The sequence below is a fragment of the Sparus aurata genome, chromosome 20 (genome assembly GCF_900880675.1).
Source record: "Sparus aurata chromosome 20, fSpaAur1.1, whole genome shotgun sequence".
NCBI classification, from domain to species: domain Eukaryota; kingdom Metazoa; phylum Chordata; class Actinopteri; order Spariformes; family Sparidae; genus Sparus; species Sparus aurata.
The window spans coordinates 11,293,939-11,313,818 of NC_044206.1; the positions used below are offsets into that span (position 1 = coordinate 11,293,939).

General features: G+C 41.7%; 1 protein-coding gene across 7 annotated transcripts in view; it reads left to right on the forward strand.

Moving 5' to 3' along the window:
- Nucleotides 1-19,834, forward strand: part of LOC115571124 (myoferlin-like) — a 29,437-nt gene extending 9,603 nt beyond the window's left edge. For 2 of the 7 annotated variants that reach the window (XM_030400209.1, XM_030400210.1), the window contains exons 11-55: nucleotides 572-687; nucleotides 817-943; nucleotides 1,115-1,218; nucleotides 1,310-1,378; nucleotides 1,480-1,523; nucleotides 2,428-2,510; nucleotides 2,690-2,725; nucleotides 3,390-3,514; nucleotides 3,602-3,715; nucleotides 3,952-4,129; nucleotides 4,232-4,356; nucleotides 4,563-4,672; nucleotides 5,335-5,527; nucleotides 5,734-5,889; nucleotides 5,988-6,119; nucleotides 6,227-6,390; nucleotides 7,326-7,440; nucleotides 7,739-7,841; nucleotides 8,104-8,246; nucleotides 8,441-8,611; nucleotides 9,488-9,581; nucleotides 9,679-9,756; nucleotides 9,839-10,020; nucleotides 11,424-11,582; nucleotides 11,714-11,815; nucleotides 11,899-12,060; nucleotides 12,159-12,324; nucleotides 12,417-12,493; nucleotides 12,628-12,684; nucleotides 14,182-14,193; nucleotides 14,288-14,386; nucleotides 14,515-14,643; nucleotides 14,738-14,893; nucleotides 14,997-15,088; nucleotides 15,189-15,359; nucleotides 15,462-15,610; nucleotides 16,213-16,352; nucleotides 16,446-16,534; nucleotides 16,619-16,714; nucleotides 16,911-17,052; nucleotides 17,149-17,248; nucleotides 17,354-17,547; nucleotides 18,337-18,446; nucleotides 18,597-18,744; nucleotides 19,098-19,834. In XM_030400209.1, coding sequence (XP_030256069.1) covers nucleotides 572-687; nucleotides 817-943; nucleotides 1,115-1,218; nucleotides 1,310-1,378; nucleotides 1,480-1,523; nucleotides 2,428-2,510; nucleotides 2,690-2,725; nucleotides 3,390-3,514; nucleotides 3,602-3,715; nucleotides 3,952-4,129; nucleotides 4,232-4,356; nucleotides 4,563-4,672; nucleotides 5,335-5,527; nucleotides 5,734-5,889; nucleotides 5,988-6,119; nucleotides 6,227-6,390; nucleotides 7,326-7,440; nucleotides 7,739-7,841; nucleotides 8,104-8,246; nucleotides 8,441-8,611; nucleotides 9,488-9,581; nucleotides 9,679-9,756; nucleotides 9,839-10,020; nucleotides 11,424-11,582; nucleotides 11,714-11,815; nucleotides 11,899-12,060; nucleotides 12,159-12,324; nucleotides 12,417-12,493; nucleotides 12,628-12,684; nucleotides 14,182-14,193; nucleotides 14,288-14,386; nucleotides 14,515-14,643; nucleotides 14,738-14,893; nucleotides 14,997-15,088; nucleotides 15,189-15,359; nucleotides 15,462-15,610; nucleotides 16,213-16,352; nucleotides 16,446-16,534; nucleotides 16,619-16,714; nucleotides 16,911-17,052; nucleotides 17,149-17,248; nucleotides 17,354-17,547; nucleotides 18,337-18,446; nucleotides 18,597-18,744; nucleotides 19,098-19,136 — 5,351 coding nt within the window. In that variant the 3' untranslated portion in view covers nucleotides 19,137-19,834. The remainder of the gene's footprint in view (nucleotides 1-571; nucleotides 688-816; nucleotides 944-1,114; nucleotides 1,219-1,309; nucleotides 1,379-1,479; nucleotides 1,524-2,427; nucleotides 2,511-2,689; nucleotides 2,726-3,389; nucleotides 3,515-3,601; nucleotides 3,716-3,951; nucleotides 4,130-4,231; nucleotides 4,357-4,562; nucleotides 4,673-5,334; nucleotides 5,528-5,733; nucleotides 5,890-5,987; nucleotides 6,120-6,226; nucleotides 6,391-7,325; nucleotides 7,441-7,738; nucleotides 7,842-8,103; nucleotides 8,247-8,440; nucleotides 8,612-9,487; nucleotides 9,582-9,678; nucleotides 9,757-9,838; nucleotides 10,021-11,423; nucleotides 11,583-11,713; nucleotides 11,816-11,898; nucleotides 12,061-12,158; nucleotides 12,325-12,416; nucleotides 12,494-12,627; nucleotides 12,685-14,181; nucleotides 14,194-14,287; nucleotides 14,387-14,514; nucleotides 14,644-14,737; nucleotides 14,894-14,996; nucleotides 15,089-15,188; nucleotides 15,360-15,461; nucleotides 15,611-16,212; nucleotides 16,353-16,445; nucleotides 16,535-16,618; nucleotides 16,715-16,910; nucleotides 17,053-17,148; nucleotides 17,249-17,353; nucleotides 17,548-18,336; nucleotides 18,447-18,596; nucleotides 18,745-19,097) is intronic. The other 5 variants (XM_030400213.1, XM_030400214.1, XM_030400211.1 and 2 more) reach the window with 3 other exon arrangements.
- Nucleotides 19,835-19,880: the final 46 nt, after the last annotated feature.

Sequence of the window (19,880 nt, forward strand, 5' to 3'; positions counted from 1 at the left end):
TGGAGATGTTGTGTGACTGAAGTGTTGTCAGATGCATTCAAACAGAGTAAAGGGAAGAACTGAACAGGAACTAAAGCTACAACCTAACCAAATGGGTGCCTGCAGGGAAGGACAGGAAGAGACTTTTAGCTACAGACTGGGAACACTGGGTCTAGGTGTTCTGAGAAATGATTACCTGCCCCACCCACCATATAGTGGACAGAGTCATCATCACAGTTCATATAAGTGATTTTGTTCAGAATTGGTGCCTATAACTGTTGTTAACTTGGGGAAAAAAAAGAAAGTATTGTCAAAGTGACTATAATCAATATTTTTTTTTTCATTAACAGTAGGTCACATGACTACTCGTATTCATATTGTGTCGCTCAAGAATTGGATAATTATGCCCCACAGTTCCCATTAGCTTTATTAGGGTCTTTCGGCAAAGAATTGAAATGTAAAGTGGTGTAAAAGACATATACATTTCTGGGTTTTACTTTAATTTCTAAAATAGATTTTTAAAACTTTATTCAATTTGATTTGAATCTTTTTGTGTGTATCTTTGTATACATTAATGTGTGTCTTGTTGCAGCCCACTGTGTCATGAGGAAGTGGCTCCTGTTGAACGACCCCAATGACTCGAGCTCCGGTGCTAAAGGCTACCTCAAAGTCAGCCTCTTCGTAGTGGGGACCGGAGACGAGCCCCCGGTACGACTCACAGCTCAGATCACTTTCACTGGCGCTGGTTGCTTCCTCTTTCCTCATGTAAATATGGTGCCTATACACCTTTAGCGCTCTTACCAACTGTGTTCTGTTCTTCTCTCTCACATACTGTAGGTGGAGAAGAGGGAGTCAAATGCCGATCAGGATGACATAGAGAGCAATCTGCTGCTGCCAGCTGGTGTGACTCTGCGATGGGCCACCCTGTCACTGAAGGTGTTCCGAGCTGAGGACATTCCTCAGAGTAAGATGAGTTTTATTTGTAACAAATGAACAGTTCATACACTGAAAACTCCATGTTGATATTAATTCCCATTCTGTGGCTGCCACAACTAGTAAAAGCAAGAAGAGTATGTTACCAAACTGTAAGACAAATGATTACTTGATTAAATCTTCATGCATGTTCTTATGTCAGTGGATGATGCGTTCGTCCAGACAATGAAGGAAATTTTTGGAGGCGATGAAAACAAGAAGAACCTGGTGGATCCCTTCTTAGAGGCTCGCTTTGCTGGCAAAAAGGTTCCTGATCATTGACGTCTTTATAGCTCAAGTTGATGGACCATTTGTTGTGTAACGGACAAAATGCTGATGCAACTGCTCTGTCTCTCAGCTGTGTACTCAGATCGTTGAGAAGAACGCAAACCCAGAGTGGAATCAAGTACTGAACCTCCAAGTAAAGGTAAGATGTCATAATGATGGAAAGATGCATTCTGGTGAGAAAGTAATGGACATCATGAATTAAGCTTAAAAATATCTTACCCTGTTTTGTATTTGCTCTAGTTTCCATCTATGTGTGAGCGTGTCAAACTGACGGTCTTTGATTGGTAAGTCAAACAAGATTGCAATTATTATATCTAAAGGTAGAGTGTGGAACAATGTTTTTTATGTGTGGCTCCCTGTTTGTATTGCATATTGAAGTGAAATGCACAAGAGTGCATTTGCAAATGGCTAGTGATATACACATTGCTACTGTTTTGTGCTATTTCACTGATTGACAGTTGGCGGCAGTAATGCCCAAGGAAGCATAGCAATGCCCAAATAAAGGAACTAAAGAAGACAACTGGCAAGGAAACGTCAATGTAAACAAAGGATGGAGGTTTTTAAACATTAAATTGGCTGAGTTTTATGAGGAAGGAAATGTACTGAGCAAGTTTTTTAGTTAGAAACACTAAATGTAAACATAACTTTTGTTTAAAAGAAAACTGCACAATGTACCTTTTTAAGAGATTTTAGTCTCTGTATCTGAGTAGAGGCAGCATTCTTTGGTACTAAGAGATATCCGGGGTTGAGAAAGTGTAACGCAATATTTGTGCAGTGTGGTCAGCTGTGCTGTGTAAGTGTGTGTATGTGTTTCCACACTCCATCACCAACCACATGAGAATACTGTAGCAGCCTATGACTGCTATGACTAAGTGCTATGCAGGCCCCTCCCTTCCCCTCAGTTACATGCCCTGGGATCCTGTTGGCACCGTCTCTCTGCCAATTTTCATTATTGTGTGTTTCTGAGTGAACGAAGAGTCCAGGAAACCTGAGGGGAAATAAGCACAAGGTTAGAAAAACACAATCCAGTTCTGAAAGGCCAGTAGGTGCATTGTTGAAAGCGAGTCTGTGTACTTCCTCCATTAAGTAGAGCATAACAGTTCTCCTACGTTGTGAGATTTGCATGTATTTAACAGTTAAACATAAGTCAGTGTGTGTATGCTAAAGGTGTCGTGCGTGTGATTGCAGGGATCGTTTGACAGGAAATGATGCTATTGGCACCACGTACCTGAACCTGGCCAAGATTGCCTCTTCTGGTGGAGAGATAGAAGGTATTTAAAGTTATTGAGTGAAAACTCAAGTATAGTAGTTCATACCTTTTTGCCTTTAATCATTGTACCACTGTGTGAACCAAATAACATTTTACAGTTGAAAACCAGTGTTACTCTCATGTGTCTGTTTATATTAACTTCTAAATGGTCCTTAAAATTTCCCTTTTCTCCTGGAATAGAGGAACATGCGGGAACTGGGGAACCGTCATTCGAAGGTTCAACTGTGCTTTTTTTTCGCCCCGTGTTGCATGAGATGTTACGCCTAAAGCATGTCATGCACGCCTATTGGCTAAATGAGTCTCATTCTGTGTGCACATTGCTAATAAAGCTGTGTTGTTCTCTGTTTTGACATCAGCAGTAGGATTAAATGTTTAACTGTTTTTGTCGTCATAGTGTCTGCCCCCTTGCTTCACCCAGCATTCACTGTTTCAGTCTGCCCATCACCACCGCTTCAAAAAAAGCCACACCAACATACTAACATTAAAGGTGCACTATGTAGTTTGTGGTAGAAATTTTAATCACAAGAGAAAGAAAAAACTAAATCACCAAACTTTGTTTTCATGACTGAATAAACAAACTGACCTTAAAGGTTAAGAAAATCTCATACTGGTTATATTTGGCGGACCCTGCCACCTTACCAGCTTCAAACTGTGTTCTGGTCTAATTTTCCTCAGAGAACAGGTTGTTTATTCGGTTATGGAAACTATAAGTATGTCTGAATTTGTAGTATTACCTCATTGATATGTAAATATTATTATATTAAAATTAAGTCTGAGTTTGAATTTCTTCTCTAAAACTACATAATGCCCCTTTAAAGCTTTGCTTAGCTTAGCTGGAGTCTATAATAAAGAGGTTAAGTCCACCTCCATGTCTCCACAGCTAACACAGGACAGGCTGAAGTTGGTTTCCTGCCTGTCTTCGGTCCTTGCTATGTCAACCTGTACGGGAGCCCCAGAGAGTTCAGTGGCCTGCCAGACCCATATGAGGATCTCAACTATGGCAAGGTTGTGATAAAGACTTGGATAAAACAGTTATCAACCTTTTTTCCCTTCCCTTTAGTGGTTTTTTACATTTCATATAACGTTTTGCAGGGAGAGGGCGTGGCATACAGAGGCAGGATCATGGTCGAGCTGTCCACTAAGCTCGAGGGGAAAGCGGATAAAGCAGTAGACGGTATCCCCAGTGATGACATCCTGGTGGCACAGGTACGACTGTTGTCTATGATGAGTGTCCTCTGTTTGATACCTGTTCCATATGAGAGCAGTGTGGTTTAACTTGTCCAAGATTTAGAACGCCGTGAGAAAATTGATGTGTTTTTTGAGCCCTTGAGCATGGGAACCTTTACCAGTAGTCACCTAAAATAAGATTATGAACCTGAAAATTAGCGTAAAATGTCTCCTTTTTAAAAGGTTTCACTCTTCTCTTTTCATCCCTACATTAGAAGTACCAGAGGAGGAGGAAGTATTGTCTGTGTGCAGTCTTCCACAGCGCCTCAATGATACAGGAACCAGGAGAGCCCATCCAGTTTGAGGTCAGCATCGGCAACTACGGCAACAAGTTGGACACCACCTGCAAACCGCTGGCCTCCACCACTCAATATAGCTGTGCTGTGTTTGATGGTGAGTGAGAAAGCTGTTGTCATGCTGTCTGCTCTGTTCACGCTCTAAAGAAAACCTGCGTTCTTATCAGGAGGGTTCTTAATTTGTTCATAATCTTTCTAGGTAATCACTACTATTACCTCCCCTGGGCGGACACTAAGCCGGTGGTTGTGGTGATCTCATTCTGGGAGGACATCAGCCACCGCCTGGACACTGTCAACATCATCCTCTACATTAGTCACCGCCTGGTAATACTGCACAATCCTCTGTGATCCACAAAAAACTTTAATAACAATCAGAGTTTGATTTATGGCCTGTTGGTTTGCAGCCATTAAAGCATACAGTGTTGCACTAATGTTGTGTTATGTGTGTGTACTTGTGCCAATGTGAAAATCAGTCATAGAAGTTCAAAGTGGGAATGTAATCCTCACCCCTTATTGTATTGGTGTTGTAGCAATCCAACCTGGAGGCATTTAAAACTGGCATCGTGGGGAAAGTCTCCGACAACCAACTTGTAGAGGTGTGGCTGAAGTTGCTCAACCAGCTGATCGAAGACCTAGAAAGGTAAATAAAGGATGTGGTGTTTCTAAAGATTACAACAAGATTATTTTGGCTGTCTGGGCCTGAGTTGGACAAAAACTAAGGAAAATGAGTTTAAAATTGGTCTGACCAACAAAAAAAAAAACGGCTAGTAACCACAAAAGAGTGCCGGGTGACTGGTCAATATAATCTTTGTTTGTGTGATGTTTTGACTGTAAGTAATTAAAGGTAATCTACTATGTGGAATATGTATCGCTTTTGGCTAGTAGAAAGCAGTCATTAGTTATACACCTTTGCTTTGTTCCATTACATCATGTATTGTTAGCTTAAATCAACAGTGTTAGAATAAGTAAGTTAGTATCATGGGTTATGTAGGATGTCAAGCAGCTTCATTGGAAGCAAGCCAACTGACATCTCCACTTGGTAATGTTAGCAAGCAAGCCAAGTTTAGCTAAACATTTCATTTGGATGACTTTTAGAGGAAAACCGCCTGACTACATGGAAATCAGAGGTCAACTTGATTGTGACAACATCATTTTTAGCAAATGCTTTGGTGGTAATTCTAGCTTGTTATGTCACAATCTGTCCACATGTTGGTAATACAAAGCAATTAATACATGACAGTTACTTTAAAATCATACACATCGTACCTATTGAGTCCCATGTTCGTCTCTGCTCTCCTTCAGTTACCCAACACCAGAGCTGGAGGGACGCTCCAACCTGACAGCTCTGGACATCCAAATCAAGAAGTTGCGAGACAGCGCTTTGACCACCATCAGGGACGGGGCCAGACGCATGAGAGAGGAGGCCAGAGAGATCCGTGACACTCTGTCCGACATCGAGTCCTGGGCAGAAAAACTTAAAGTGCTGGCTGAGGAGGTACGAACTGAACTGAACTGAACTGAACTGATTTGGCTCTGGGATAGCAGTTCAGAAGTGTTCCCTAGAGCTTAGATTATTCACACTACCTCAGGCAAAACCAATTTCAAGTTTTAAAAAATTTGGGAAATTATGCAACAAGATTTCACATCAAAACATCCATAATCTTTCATTTGTGCGCGTGTTTTTACCGTCACTGTGTCCAGCCCCAGAACAGCATGCCTGACGTGATCATCTGGATGCTGCGAGGTGAGAAGAGGGTGGCCTACGCCCGTATCCCCGCTCACCAGGTCCTCTTCTCCACGTACAGTGAGCAGGCCTGTGGACAACACTGTGGCAAGACACAGACTATCTTTTTACAGGTACACATTTATTATAATGGGGCTAAAAGGTAGTGTAGAGATTGTTTCTCTGAAATCAGAACTCATGGGGGTATTTTGTTTTTTTCTTTTCCTCTCAGTACCCCATGGACAAGACTAAGGGCCTGAAGGTGCCGGTTCAGGTTAGGGTCAACATGTGGCTGGGTCTGTCTGCACATGAGAAGAAGTTCAACTCCTTCTCTGAGGGAACCTTCAGCGTGTTTGCTGAGATGGTATAGCAATTTTAAAAATAATGTGTCTAAGATTTTCTGAGGATTATTCAGAGCCCATCAGTCCAGTCAGCACCTAGAACTAAACATGTTCTCCTGTTGCATCCCAGTATGAGAACCAGGCCCAGGTGTTTGGGAAGTGGGGGACCACAGGGCTGGTGGGGCGCCACAAATTCTCAGATGTAACGGGCAAACTGAAGCTGAAGCAAGAGTACTTCCTGCCACCAAGAGGATGGGAGTGGGAAGATGACTGGTTCATTGACCCAGAGAAAGCGTGAGTGTAATTGTAGATTGCCATCCTCCTCTAAAATCCTCCACTATACACATATTTCTGTGGACTGCAGAGGAAGTGGGCTATGTCTCCTCTCTCCGCTGTTTACATTCCTCTTATGCCGCAGACCATGATTTAATGACAAAGTACCAGACTGTACCAGTGGGATAAAAGTTATTTACTCTTACTTTCTTAATCTGATTCTGACTCAAAATGTTCATGCACAATGTTGAGTTTTCCACCTCAGCCTTATCAGTACTACTGTTTGTCTGCTATGTACAGACAGGTGGGAAAATAATGGAAAAAGATTAATAAAGGTGGAGAAACAACACATTTTGTATACATGACATGAGAGGACAACATCTTTATGTCTGTTTTTCCTTTAATTCGTGACCTTCTATGTATATTATAAGTGAACCATTACAATATATAACAAAAAAAAATAAGCATCAATTGGAGCACACACTTTCATTTGAATAAACTTCTTCTAGAGTATCGCAAACAGTTAGGATACTCCCAACATGTAAACAGTGATTGTGAAAACAAGCAAACCTTTTCCTTTCTCTCTCTGCACCGACATCATTTGACAAACGTTGTGGCGGGCCCTGGTGTGCCAGGATGTTTTTTTCATGCAACCACTAGAGGGTGCCAAATCTCAAACATTGTAGTGGAAAAAATGCTTGTAATGAGTTAAAAGTAAATAAAAATCAGCAAATACAACTGAAAATTGTCTAAAAACAAGTCCCTAACTTGTTATTTTAAAGGTGATTGTGTCTTACATATAGTAATTGTTTTGAGATTTGTTTTTTTACCACAAATGAGACAAATATCGTTGGGATTTTTTATTTTTGTGGCGTAGTAGTAGTAGTAGTAGTAGTAGTAGTGGTGTTTTAATATCTCACACACAGGTGGATCATGTGTTTGTCTTTGTGTTTCAGTCTGTTAACGGAGGCAGATGCCGGTCACACCGAGTTCATGGATGAGGTGTTCCAAAACGAGACTCGCTTCCCTGGTGGGGAGTGGAAGGCCGCCTCCGAGCCCTTTACTGATGTGGTGAGGAAAAACGGCGCTTTGACATGCAAATAATGTGCAGGGCGAAAACAAACATCACACATACAAAAAATGAAATAAACACATGTCCCATTATTCCTTCCAAAAAACCCAAGCTTACACTTTGTCTTGACTTTGATGACGGTTGTTTTCCATTATTTTCTCTACGCTTTTCTCCTGATGCCTACGATGGAGGAATAATCTATTGTAATTTTATGAGATGGCCAAAACACATGAAGAAAATCAGCCAATTAAAAAATGAACTTGTGCTTGTGCCTAACTGAGGTTTTGTGATGCACAGAATGGAGAGAAGAGCCGTAACCCCGGGGAGTTTGATTGTCCTCCAGGTTGGACGTGGGAGGACGAGTGGACTGTGGATGACAACAGAGCCGTGGATGATCTAGGTGCAGTTGTCAACCTCATCATCTAAAATCTGTTTTTTAAGCAGTCTTAAGCAAAAGTAGTTATTCATAAAGGAAAGGACTAAATTGTGTCAGATGTTTCTTATTTACAGGACTCTGACTCACTCATGCTAGTTCATAACAATAATAATAATAATAAATTAAACTCATATGGTGAGATCTAAACCATATGCTCTTGCATTCACACAGTAATGAAACTGTGTTTGTGTGCATCTTTCTGTGTGTGTGTGTGTGCACTCTGCAGGCTGGGAGTATGGAGTCACCATCCCCCCGGATGACAAGCCTCGGTCGTGGGTCCCTGCAGAGAAGGTGTACCATGTCCACCGCAGGAGGAGGCTGGTCCGACCTCGCAAGAGAGCTGCAGGTTCTGCAGGAGCCGCTGCAGAGGTCAGCAGAGGACAATAAGGCTGCACTACTGTTGATATAGCACACATACAATGTTTTTTTTTGTCAGGAAGCTGAATTTGTCCAACACAATTCTGATAAAGAGAGAGAAATATTTTGATACCAGTTTTATGTCACCGTATATAATCTTGCATTAGTAATGACTGTATGACAGTGATTTCAATTGTTGCTCACAGAGGAGGGACAGAGGCGACCCTGAGGGCTGGGAATTCTCTTCCCTGATTGGCTGGAAGTTTCACAGGAAGGAGCGTTCATCAGACACGTTCCGTCGAAGGCGCTGGAGGCGGAAGATGGCGCCAGAAGACCGGCTTGGAGCATCGGCTATCTTCCAACTGGAGGGAGCGCTGGTGAGTAATGAAAGGGAAAAAAATGCTTTATTTTGATTTGAGCCGCTGATTGGGGTTCAGGATCTTAAGATGGTGTGTTTGGGCCCGGCAAAAAAAAATACAGAAACAGGGGATGGGCTACTATTATGAGGAAAAGAAACCTTGGATATTCTCTGAGATTAAAGTAGTACATTTACAAGAAGAAGAAACATTCCTGTGAATCAGGCTTATTCAGAGGAAAACAGCACACTGATTTGGACGAGCTGATGGCTGTTGTGCAGGAACTACCACGTAGAATTTTTCAGGTTACAGGCAATTTCAGATGGCAGGCAGATGACAAGTTTCACATCATCTATCAGACTTTTGCTGGCAAATAAATCGGGGGCTCGGGGAACAGGCAAAATATGGAGACGGTTAACATTTTTATTTGCGAATATTACCAAAATTATAGTGCTCGTTGAAAATCGGTAAAGTTCCCATTGAAAGCTAATTTTTTCTTGTAAATTTACCTTTTTAATCTCAGAATATCTGAGTTTTTTTTCTCATTAATTTAAGTTTGCCAATTCACAACTTCATCTGGGAATATTACCAATCCACCCAGCTCTGCATTTTTTTACCCTACAATGGCCCCAATATATTGTCATAGGATCTGGTTACACAAAGACATAGAGACAGTAAGACCGTGGCTTAAACAGTATTAGTAGTAGCTGTTCATAATTGATAGGAAAGAAAGGGCTGGCATGAAAGCATGAACCGGATCTGAGTAACTTGACTCTGCAAATATTTTCAAATATTGACTCATCTATTAAACACATCTGCAGAGCCGTGGTGTGTTTTTATTTGTCAGTGTGTGACTCATGAAAAGCTCTGAGATGTGCTCTTTGCCTTGCGCTGCAGGGTGTCGATACTGACGTGAAAGAGAAAGGCTCCAAGGCCGATGCCACCAAGCTGTTTGGTGCCAACACGCCCACCGTGTCCTGCACCTTTGACAGTGAGTGAGGCGTACCGTGACACAAATTAAATGATGATACACATGCAAACATTTATACATAAATATATCCTACTGAATATTTTCCTTTGCTCCACAGGGTCACATGTGTACCATCTGCGTGTTTATGTCTATCAGGCACGAAACTTGGCATCGATGGACAAAGACAGCTTTTCTGGTAGGAATCTAACTGCCGGTCAAAAATATAACTAAATGGTTCAAATGTCAAGACTGCTGATGGATTTTAATTTCATTCACAGATCCGTATGCACACGTCTCCTTCCTGCATCTCAGTAAGAGAACAGAGAAGCTGCAATCCACACTGAACCCAACCTGGGACCAAACTCTGATTTTCAACGATGTGCAGATTTATGGAGACCCCCAGAACATCGCTCAGCAGCCCCCTGATGTTGTCCTGGAGTTCTACGACAATGACCAAGTGGTGAGTTTGGGCAGATATAAATGGAGAGTATTTGCACAACTGATGGGTGAGCATTCGAAGAAAAAAAAAAGTTCCTTGAGCTCTCCTCATTCTCAAGTAGATGTTCAAGTGATTCACATCTCTTTGAGTCTAATCAAATCATCAATGATGTCCTGTATGAAAGCAGCTGCATTTTTTTGTTGCTGCATTTATTCATTTAGGTTTTTCCATTAAATTTTTAACCCGTGCATACCAGTCTAATACATCTAACTGAGGATTATTGCAGATAGTTGCTATAGCGAAAGATGAAATGACTTAGATGTCACTTAGAGGTGCAATATGTTAGAATTTTAATTGGAAACATTCAAAATTTTACTAAAATTATCAACAGCATGTAAGTAGGAAACAGTTTTGATATTATGTCGACATATTGTGATGCAGAGATATCTATTGAAGTAAGCATGTTAAGGCCCCCACACACCGCCCAGACGTCCAACTGCCTTATCCGACCACTCTCCGACCACTCCGTTGCCTCTTGTCTGACCCGTTCGGCAGAAAAGTTGCATTGAACACACCGCTTCGACGTACTGCCTACTCCACAGTAGCGTGTACGTTCTGCGCTTGCGCGAGATGCAATAAGCGGGTGGCGCTTGTGTTGTGAGTTGTAAACAAGAGGCTTGTGCACGCAACTCTCTTTACTTTCGATCAAAACGAAACTTAACTATTTCCGATAAAAACAGCTGCATACTAAACATGCAGCGAAGCATTACCAGACGAACAAGAATTAATTCGTCCTGAACGGACATAACAACTAGTCTGGTGCCAGTACTGCAAAACATGAAAACGGGGAATGACGGAACGGAGTACATAGAAAAACAAAGCGCACACAGTATTCCGCCCCTCCCACACACCGCGCTGATTCGCCAGCACAACGCCAATCAGAACGGCCATTCAGCTGGCACACAACCAATCAGAGAATCCAATGGCTCAGACGTCCGACGGCCCTCCTCCTCAGACTTCGCATGCTCAGTCGGATCCGACAACGTCCGCGCGGCTCTGAAAGCTTCCGACGCACCTGAACACACCAAACATATGTGTTCCCGACCTTGTCCGAGCCTCTCCAAACGCTTCAGACATCCAACGGTTGGGCCAGTGTGTTCCTACCTTTAACCAGCTAGCACTGTCACGTCCCAGTCCGTAGCATGAACTATCTGCGAAGATCATGTTATGCTTTTTCTTTTCGTTGTTTTCTTCTTTCTTATCTTAATGTCCACCAAACATGAAGTGTAATGGTTAAAAAAATAACCTCCTTTGTCCAAGGAGAACTTCATTATACTATAGCATTTACTATGTTTACTTGCCTCAAATGAAAATATCAGTTTAAGGCATAAAAAATATAACTGACATGTTAATCTTCTCTCCAGGGGAAGGATGAGCTGCTGGGCCGTAGTGTCTGCGTACCAATGGTGAAGTTGAACCCAGGCATGGATCAGACACCCAAACTGCTGTGGCACCCCATTATTCAGAAAGGTCACAAAGCGGGGGAGGCACTGGTGGCTGCTGAACTAATCCTGAAAGACAAGGTTTGGAGGACGGGCTAGTTTCACATTACAAGGCGTAAATACAGAGTCATTCAGCTGGCCCTCAAGTGTGATTAAATTTGATATTACTGCAAAAACCATGAAGGTGAGCATAATCTATACTTCCTCTGTAGTCTGGCGAGTCAGATCTTCCTCTGGTTCCCCCAAAGAGAGCAGAGAACCTCTACATGGTTCCCCAGGGCATCCGGCCTGTGGTGCAGCTCACTGCTGTGGAGGTAACACACAACCTTTAGACACTGGCCCTCTGAACTGACACACATTATGTCTCTAAATCCTTGCTCTCTGTGTGTGTATCCAGATTCTAGCATGGGGCCTGAGGAACATGAAGCCGTACCAGCTGGCCTCAGTGTCGTCACCCAGCCTGGTGGTGGAGTGTGGCGGGCAGAGGGTGGAGTCAGCCGTCATTAAGAACATGAAGAAGAGCCCAAACTTCCCCAGCTCTGTCCTCTTCATCAAAGTGGTAATGGCAGATCAGAGTTTTACAGCTTTTACATTATACTGTAAATTCACAATACTGCTGTGTATGTGTCTGACATTTCCTCTCTGTCCTCGGTCCAGCTCCTTCCAAAGGATGAGATGTACACGCCTCCTATTGTGCTGAAGGTGATCGACCACCGTCCGTTTGGCAGGAAGCCTGTGGTGGGTCAGTGCACCATCACAACTCTGGAGGAGTTCAGATGTGACCCATATGTCATTACTGCAGAGGGAGCCATGTCTTCCAAAAGTAAGAGGGCAAAAGAAAAACATATTCTGATACACCTACCTCAGAGAGACAAAAAAATCTTTGTTCTAATGTCGTCCTCACACCGTTTACAGTGGCTCTGATGGCAGCTTCTCCCTCCAAACACGTCTCCATTAACATGGAGGAAAGAAGACCACTGCTGGAGGCTCAGGTAAACTCCATCACAAAATGATTCCTAATAATTCCTAATAATTCTTCTTCTTTCTCAAGCCCCTCCTGTGACTAAGAAGTGTAGAATTTGACTCTATAGTCAAATTTGACAAACTGCATCACTCTGGCTTACAGTTCATGTACAGCATGTCAGCTGCTGTCAACAAAATGGCTTCCCCAACCTCCCACTTTGTATGTATGATTACATATTGTAGCTTTCTAATTCACAAGGCTGGGCACCAATGACACTGGAAGGCTGAGATCACTTAATCCACGCTACAGCAAGCTTGACAAAAGGACTCATAATGATGTTGCAATGACACTAATCTATGTGGGAGTTGTCACAATTACTCTGATTATACTTCATTAAATTGACACTGATTTAATGAGCACATTTAATTTTTTTTTTTCCACAGCGGGGGCGTAACAAATAAATAGGCCCTGGAGCAAATAAGGCCCCCAAGCACCTAACTAACTAACATGAAAGCTGATTTTGCTGTCACACCATAACTGCCATGATGTTACTGGAAGCGCAGTTATAGATATTCAACAAAAGTTAGCCACATTTTGGGAAATTGCAGAAGACTGATATCACTCTTTTTGTATGCTAAAAATTAAGCTACCACTAGCCAGTTAGCTAGCTGAGCATAAATACAAGAAATCCAGGAAACGGCTAGCCTGTGTCCATCCAAAGGTTACAAAATCTGACTACCAGCAATTTTAGAGTACAATAATTGAATTGTTCATTCAATAATTATTTGTTAAATACTCAAAACTGAAATTTAAAAATAAAACTAAAAAGAAGTTATAGGGGCTAAGTGCTGGACTGTTTGTTGGCCCTTGAGTCTCCATTAATTGTGGATGTATTAAGAAAAATCTGGATTAAGTTTCAGAGTAAGGGTCCCTGTGCTTTCCTGTGAAAGTTACTCAGTGATGTATGAAGTCAAAAACCCCAGGTATAAAATTACCTGGATCTTCCGGGGGCTGGTAGAGCATGTGAGCTGGTTAACTTGATTGGGGATAAAATGATGTAATTCTGTAACTCTACTAGATTTTCCAATTGTCATTGGGCTGAATGGATAAAATTCTGATCGTAAAGTGGGTCCTCTCTTGTGACAGTTTTCTCATGTTTCCAGTCTCTGTGCTAAGCTAACCAGCTGCAGGAAGTAGCTTTATATTTAGCATACAGACACAAGAGTGCTATCAATCTTCTTAATTATGTAAAGGCAAGTCATTGTTTTGGACAAGAGTTAAACTGATCTCTCACAGTTGCCATGCTAAACTTAATAATCACTGCTGTGTTGGAAGAGGAAGAAGGTTTCTTATCCTTCTAAAGTAAGTGACCATGATTCAATGCCACGTCTCACTCATGGCAGGCATGGATACCACTAAACCACTGGTGCCATGTTACAAGTGAAAGGACGAGTGGTGTTAGTGGGCCCCCTACAGGCCCAGGGCCTATATGCACATTACCTTACTTTGTTACGCCCTTGTCTTCAGATTTTCTATCAATTGTAAAATTGCAGCTAGGGTCTTCTCATCAACCTGTTGTACACCACCATTCATAATTCCACGTTCTTTATAGCCTATTGTATATACTGCATGTGTGTTTTTGCATTGTGTTTCTGCTGGACGTGTATAGACGTGTGACTTCTTTTCTGTTTTTTTGTCATCTTCTTTTCTCCAAAGATTGCAGAGAAGGTGAGAGGAAGCAAGAATGTGACAGTTCAGATTCTTACCCCAAATGCAGAAACCTATATATATGAAAATTAAAATTGTGCAATTCGATCTTTAGGAAAAAGAGACGGTTGATTGGTGGAGTAAATTGTACGCTTCAACTGGAGACCAGGAGAGATGTGGCCCTTACCTCAAAAAAGGATATGACACCCTTACGGTAAGTTTATTTCTTCCCAGGTGACACGATTCAATGTATTTATTTACTTGGTTGTGGTTTGTAATAGATGGGGAGAAGCTTCTCTCTCCTGAGCTGTAGATTACATGAATGTGGTTGTGTATCCTCAGGTGTATGACTGCGAACTGGAGAATGTCCCAGAATTCAAAGGGCTGACTGATTTCTGCAACACCTACAAACTGCTACGAGGGAAGAATGAAAATGGGGACGAGGACCCCACTGTGGTTGGAGAGTTGAAGGTAGCATGAGCACTTGGTCTGACATTATCAAATGTTTGCTAAGCAAAAGACTTTATTAGTAGCTAATATATCTTATTTCTTCTTGTACCTGCAGGGTTCATTTAAGGTGTACCCCCTGCCAGACGACCCAGGTGTTGCTCCCCCTCCCCGTCAGTTCAGAGAGCTGCCAGAAAGTGGACCTCAGGAGTGCCTGGTCAGGATTTATGTGGTCAGGGCGACAGACCTGCAGCCTAAAGACAACAATGGCAAAGTGAGAATGATTTAATGTCTTACCAGGAATAAAAGCAGTAGATTTTGTCTCATTGGCTCAGTCTGTATCTTCTGTTTGAATTTGTGGTCTCTCTTCTGCCCAGTGTGATCCGTACATCAAAATAGCACTGGGAAGAAATACGGTTGACGACAGGGACCATTACTTACCCAACACCACCAACCCTGTGTTTGGAAGGTAAACACTATGAAGGGAAGAAATTATTATGGGCTAAATTATCCTCAAAGTCAAATCTGGTTTACCATCTCTCTTCTCAACACTCACATGTTTTGTTTAGGATGTTTGAGATGTCGTGCTTCCTGCCCCAGGACAAGGACCTGAAAATCTCAGTCTATGACTATGATCTCCTGAGCCGTGATGAGAAAGTCGGCGAGACAGTGATTGACCTGGAGAACCGCTTTCTGTCCCGATATAACTCCTACTGTGGCCTGCCACAAACCTATTGCATGTAGGGAACTCGGCAATTAATTTATGAAAGTAAGAGATATTCATGACTTACCTGTGTAGGCAGTATTAATCCTTCTTCTGTTTGTCTCTCTTGGTGATTTAGATCTGGTGTCAACCAGTGGCGGGACCAGCTGAAGCCGTCTCAGATCCTGGAGAACCTGGCTCGTATGAAAGGCTTGTCCAAACCCAGGACTGAAGACAACGGCACATCACTCACCTTCAATGGCACACAGTACACGCTGGCTCAGTTTGGTAATGTCATCAGTGTAATAGTATAAATGTGTGCTTAAAATATTTTTTTATTTGACTGTGGGCTAGTAACAGTGAATTACACCAAACGCCCAATACATCCAATTATCCAGACTTGATCAGTATGGAAGACTGAAGCTGCCAAAATAATAGAGATGCCAAAAAATGCACCAAAAGTAATATTGAAAATGAATGTAATTAATATATCAAACCTGACAATTGATATTTGTGCTTAAATTTGCATCTGTATTAATTTACCTTTGTATTAATTACACTATTAATTTACTTTCCCACTTAATTTTCCATTTAATGAATTGATTTGTATATTTTTATCATTTATTTATTCACATACTTATGTTACTTTTTTAATATTCATTAATGGCTACCTTTTTTCATAATTTTGGTGTATATTAATTTACTAAACTATCATTTTTGGGGGCAGTTTCAGTCCTCCATACTCACAAACTACAGGATGTCAAAAACATGCTATTGCACTTCTCAATGTAATAATAGAATCCTGTTTGACATTTTGACATGACTGAATTATTTGCCCTATTTTACAGATGCAAGTCCAATTAAGGTGTAATATATTTTTTCACATGCAGAGAACAACAAGGAAATTCATCAGCACTTAGGTGAGGCCCGCGAACGACTTTGTCTGCACGTGCTCAGAAAGCAGGGACTTGTCCCTGAACATGTGGAGACCAGGACCCTGTACAGCTCGTTCCAGCCTAATCTCTCTCAGGTTAGATGTCACAGCTCACACACACTGCGTCTGTGTACATCCACGTCCAATCTGACAGCTGTTTTGTAAAACATCTATATTTTGTTCATTTAGGGAAGCCTTCAGATGTGGGTGGATGTTTTCCCCAAATCCATTGGCATTCCTGGACCTCCATTTGTAATCACACCACGCAAGCCTAAGAGGTGAGTGCTGTGCGGCTCTTCAGTACCCCAACGCGGGGTCACATGAGATGCCAGAGTTAACGTTTACCATGTTTGAATGCTCAGGTACTTTCTGCGTGCCGTCATCTGGAACACCACAGATGTGACCTTAGATGAGACCAGCATTACAGGAGAACAGATGAGTGACATCTACGTCAAAGGGTATGGCTGATAAATCATTGAAATTACACATTTTCTTAGTCCAGCCTCATGATGTTGTTTGTCATCGGCAGCCATTTTGAAAAAACATAACTTTGATTGTATTCAATTTTCTAAGAGCCTAACTATCTGTAGAAGGGTACTGTGGAACCTATTGGTAATGATGTTGAATGCTCACAGCTGTTGTTCCCATTACCAGCTGGATGCCAGGCATGGAGGAGGAAAAGCAGAAGACTGATGTCCACTACAGGTCGCTGGATGGTGATGGCAACTTCAACTGGAGGTTCATCTTCGAGTTCGACTTCCTGCCTGCCGAACAACTCTGCCTCGTTTCCAAGAAGGTGAGGCTTGTCATGACCTATCAACCAATGGCCTTACAGAGGCCAATGTTATTGACATTTAAAAAAAAATGTTCACCCCTTTTCTTTAACTAACAGGAGCGCTTCTGGAGTCTTGATGCAACCGAGTTCAGGATTCCCCCAAAGCTGATTGTTCAGATTTGGGATAACGACAAATTCTCATTGGACGACTACCTCGGTAAGACAGTTATAGATAACAAAAAAAAGCAGTTTCAAGTGTTTTGTTTACCTAGAGACAATCATTTCAAAGCCTGACCACTGCAGTATAACACTGTGATCACAGGCACACTAGAGCTGGATCTGCGTAACCTGGTTGCTCCTGCAAAGACCCCTGAGAAGTGTTCTCTGACGATGATGGACGATGTGGAAATTGGAGCTCCACACAAGACGGAGCAAGCCAAGTCTCTGTTTGCTCAGCAGTCAGTCAGAGGCTGGTGGCCCTGTTCCATTGAAAAGGATGGAAAGAAGGCTCTGGGTGTAAGTATGAATAGAAAGTATGCAGAGAGAGACATGCGTGCATTTTTAGGTAAATTGGCATGTTCAAACTTGTACTATTGAGGAAATGAATTAACAACAATGGGGCTGAGGTTGGAATGACGTCAGGGCTGATTTAAAACGGTTTCATGCCTCATACTGGGGCACCAAATGCTCCTATCATCGTTCTTAAATAAAGTATTCATAATCTGCAGGAGCTTGATGAACACATTTCAGCTCCATTGATCATCATTATGTTGTCGCCGGACTTTGGCAATATCCAAAATGTTATATTAAGATTTTTTCCCGCCCAAATATAGCGATAGATGATATTATCATAACTTGTTCTCTCAGTGAGTCCAGCCAAATGAACTTCGCTGGCTGATGGTGAAGGTGAGGGGCAAATCTGTGCTGCTGCCCTGTAAACTGCTTGAAGCAAAGACGACATGCAGCCTCATTCAAATCCTCTGGCGCTCCATTTTGTCCCGCTTAAACCAAAAATATTGCCAGCTTGGCAAGTCCTCCATGTCTGTATGTTAAAGCACTGCATTCATGCTGCTGCATCAGGCCAATTTACCTGAAGTATCATCCCAAATATTGATGCACATTGCCTCTGCTGCCACAACAGCTCTGCGTGCATTTCTTTTCAGAATAAAAGCCAGAGGATGCCATTGCAGCTGTTTGATACAAAATATTGTGAAAGATATTGACGACAAATGATTTTCGGTCATATCTAATATCAGCCCAGTTGTCGTAGCTTGCTCATTTTATCTGCTCGTCTTGTGTTTTCAGGGAAAAGTGGAGATGACTCTGGAGATTGTGAGTGAAGCACACGCAGACGAGAGACCTGCAGGAAAGGGCAGAGACGAACCCAACATGAACCCAAAACTGGACTCTCCCAAGTAAGAACCCACTGTGGATCATACCCTATTTTACATTCTGTAAATGAGATTGAAATAAATGAATGGTTTGGATTAATAAGAAAAAGAAAACACGAGGGCTGTAATGTCTAATTAATACACTTTCCTCCTTTTACTCTCATCAACCATCAGTCGGCCAGAAACCTCCTTCTTCTGGTTCACCAACCCGTGTAAGACCATGAAGTTCATTGTATGGCGACGGTTCAGATGCCTCTTCATCGGACTCATCATCCTCACCATAGTTATTCTCTTCCTCGCCATCCTGCTGTACTCTCTACCGGTAAGGACAGACAAAAGGGAGACTAAAGGATATATTAGAAAATCATTTGGTCCAGTTAGCATAACCTTAAGTTAATCTACGCTTCATTTTCGCAATGAATCGATTAGTCATTTTGACTGTAAAATGGCAAAAGATGGTGAAAAGTTCTTTTGACAGTTTCAGAGCCTGTGGTGATGCCTTCCAGGTCCTTGCCTTAACATGCCTTGTTATCTTCTTCAATGAACAGCCAAAACATTTAGTATTATAAATGACAAAGAAAGGCAGCAAATCTGTTCATTTAAGAAGCTGGAACAAAAATCAAATGCTTGGTTATCAAAATGAATGAATTGAATGTTTTCTTTTGCCTTTTCCAGAACTACATCTCAATGAAGATAGTGAAACCCCTACAATAACTGTACAATGGAGGACGAGCAGCAGAGGAACTGAAAAGAACGATCCTGCGGGATCACATTAACTTGACACTTAGTTGCCAAACCATCTCAATATCTTTTTTTTTTACTGCCTATAGTATTTTATAAAGTGCTAATTAAATGGGAAGGGGTGCTTGCACTTTTGCACTATGCCGTTGTATTTTACCTTGAACACTTTGGCTACACCGCTGAACTGTGACAGATTTGTGAGCAATACGTTCATAATAAACCATTGCTTTTTTTATCATGCACACAAACACACTGAGTGATGAGAAAAATAGTTACCACTGTACATGTTAATGCAATCCAATACAACAGTCCTGTAACAACACTTGCCATTTTTATTTGTTGGTGATATAATGATAATTTTGAGGCTGTTATTATTGATGTTTTATGATTGCACATTAGTGTGAAGAGTTCTAATATTTTCTTATAGCGTAAATGAGGGGACTAACAACGATGAGTAGTTAAAAGTTTCACTAAGGTTGTATTTATGACAGGACTGTTATGTTTTATTGCATTACAATGTGCAAGCAATTCTTCTACATCACTCAACGTAGTCCTGCCAAAGAGAAGTTTTCATGAAAAAGACTTCATGTCCCAGCAGTCGAGTGTGTATGTCTTTTGTACATTTCATTTTCATGGATGTCTTAAATTAAATATATTAAAACATTAGTCAACAGACGTTGGTGTCCGTTTCATCAGTGGTTCAAAATTGCATGTTTA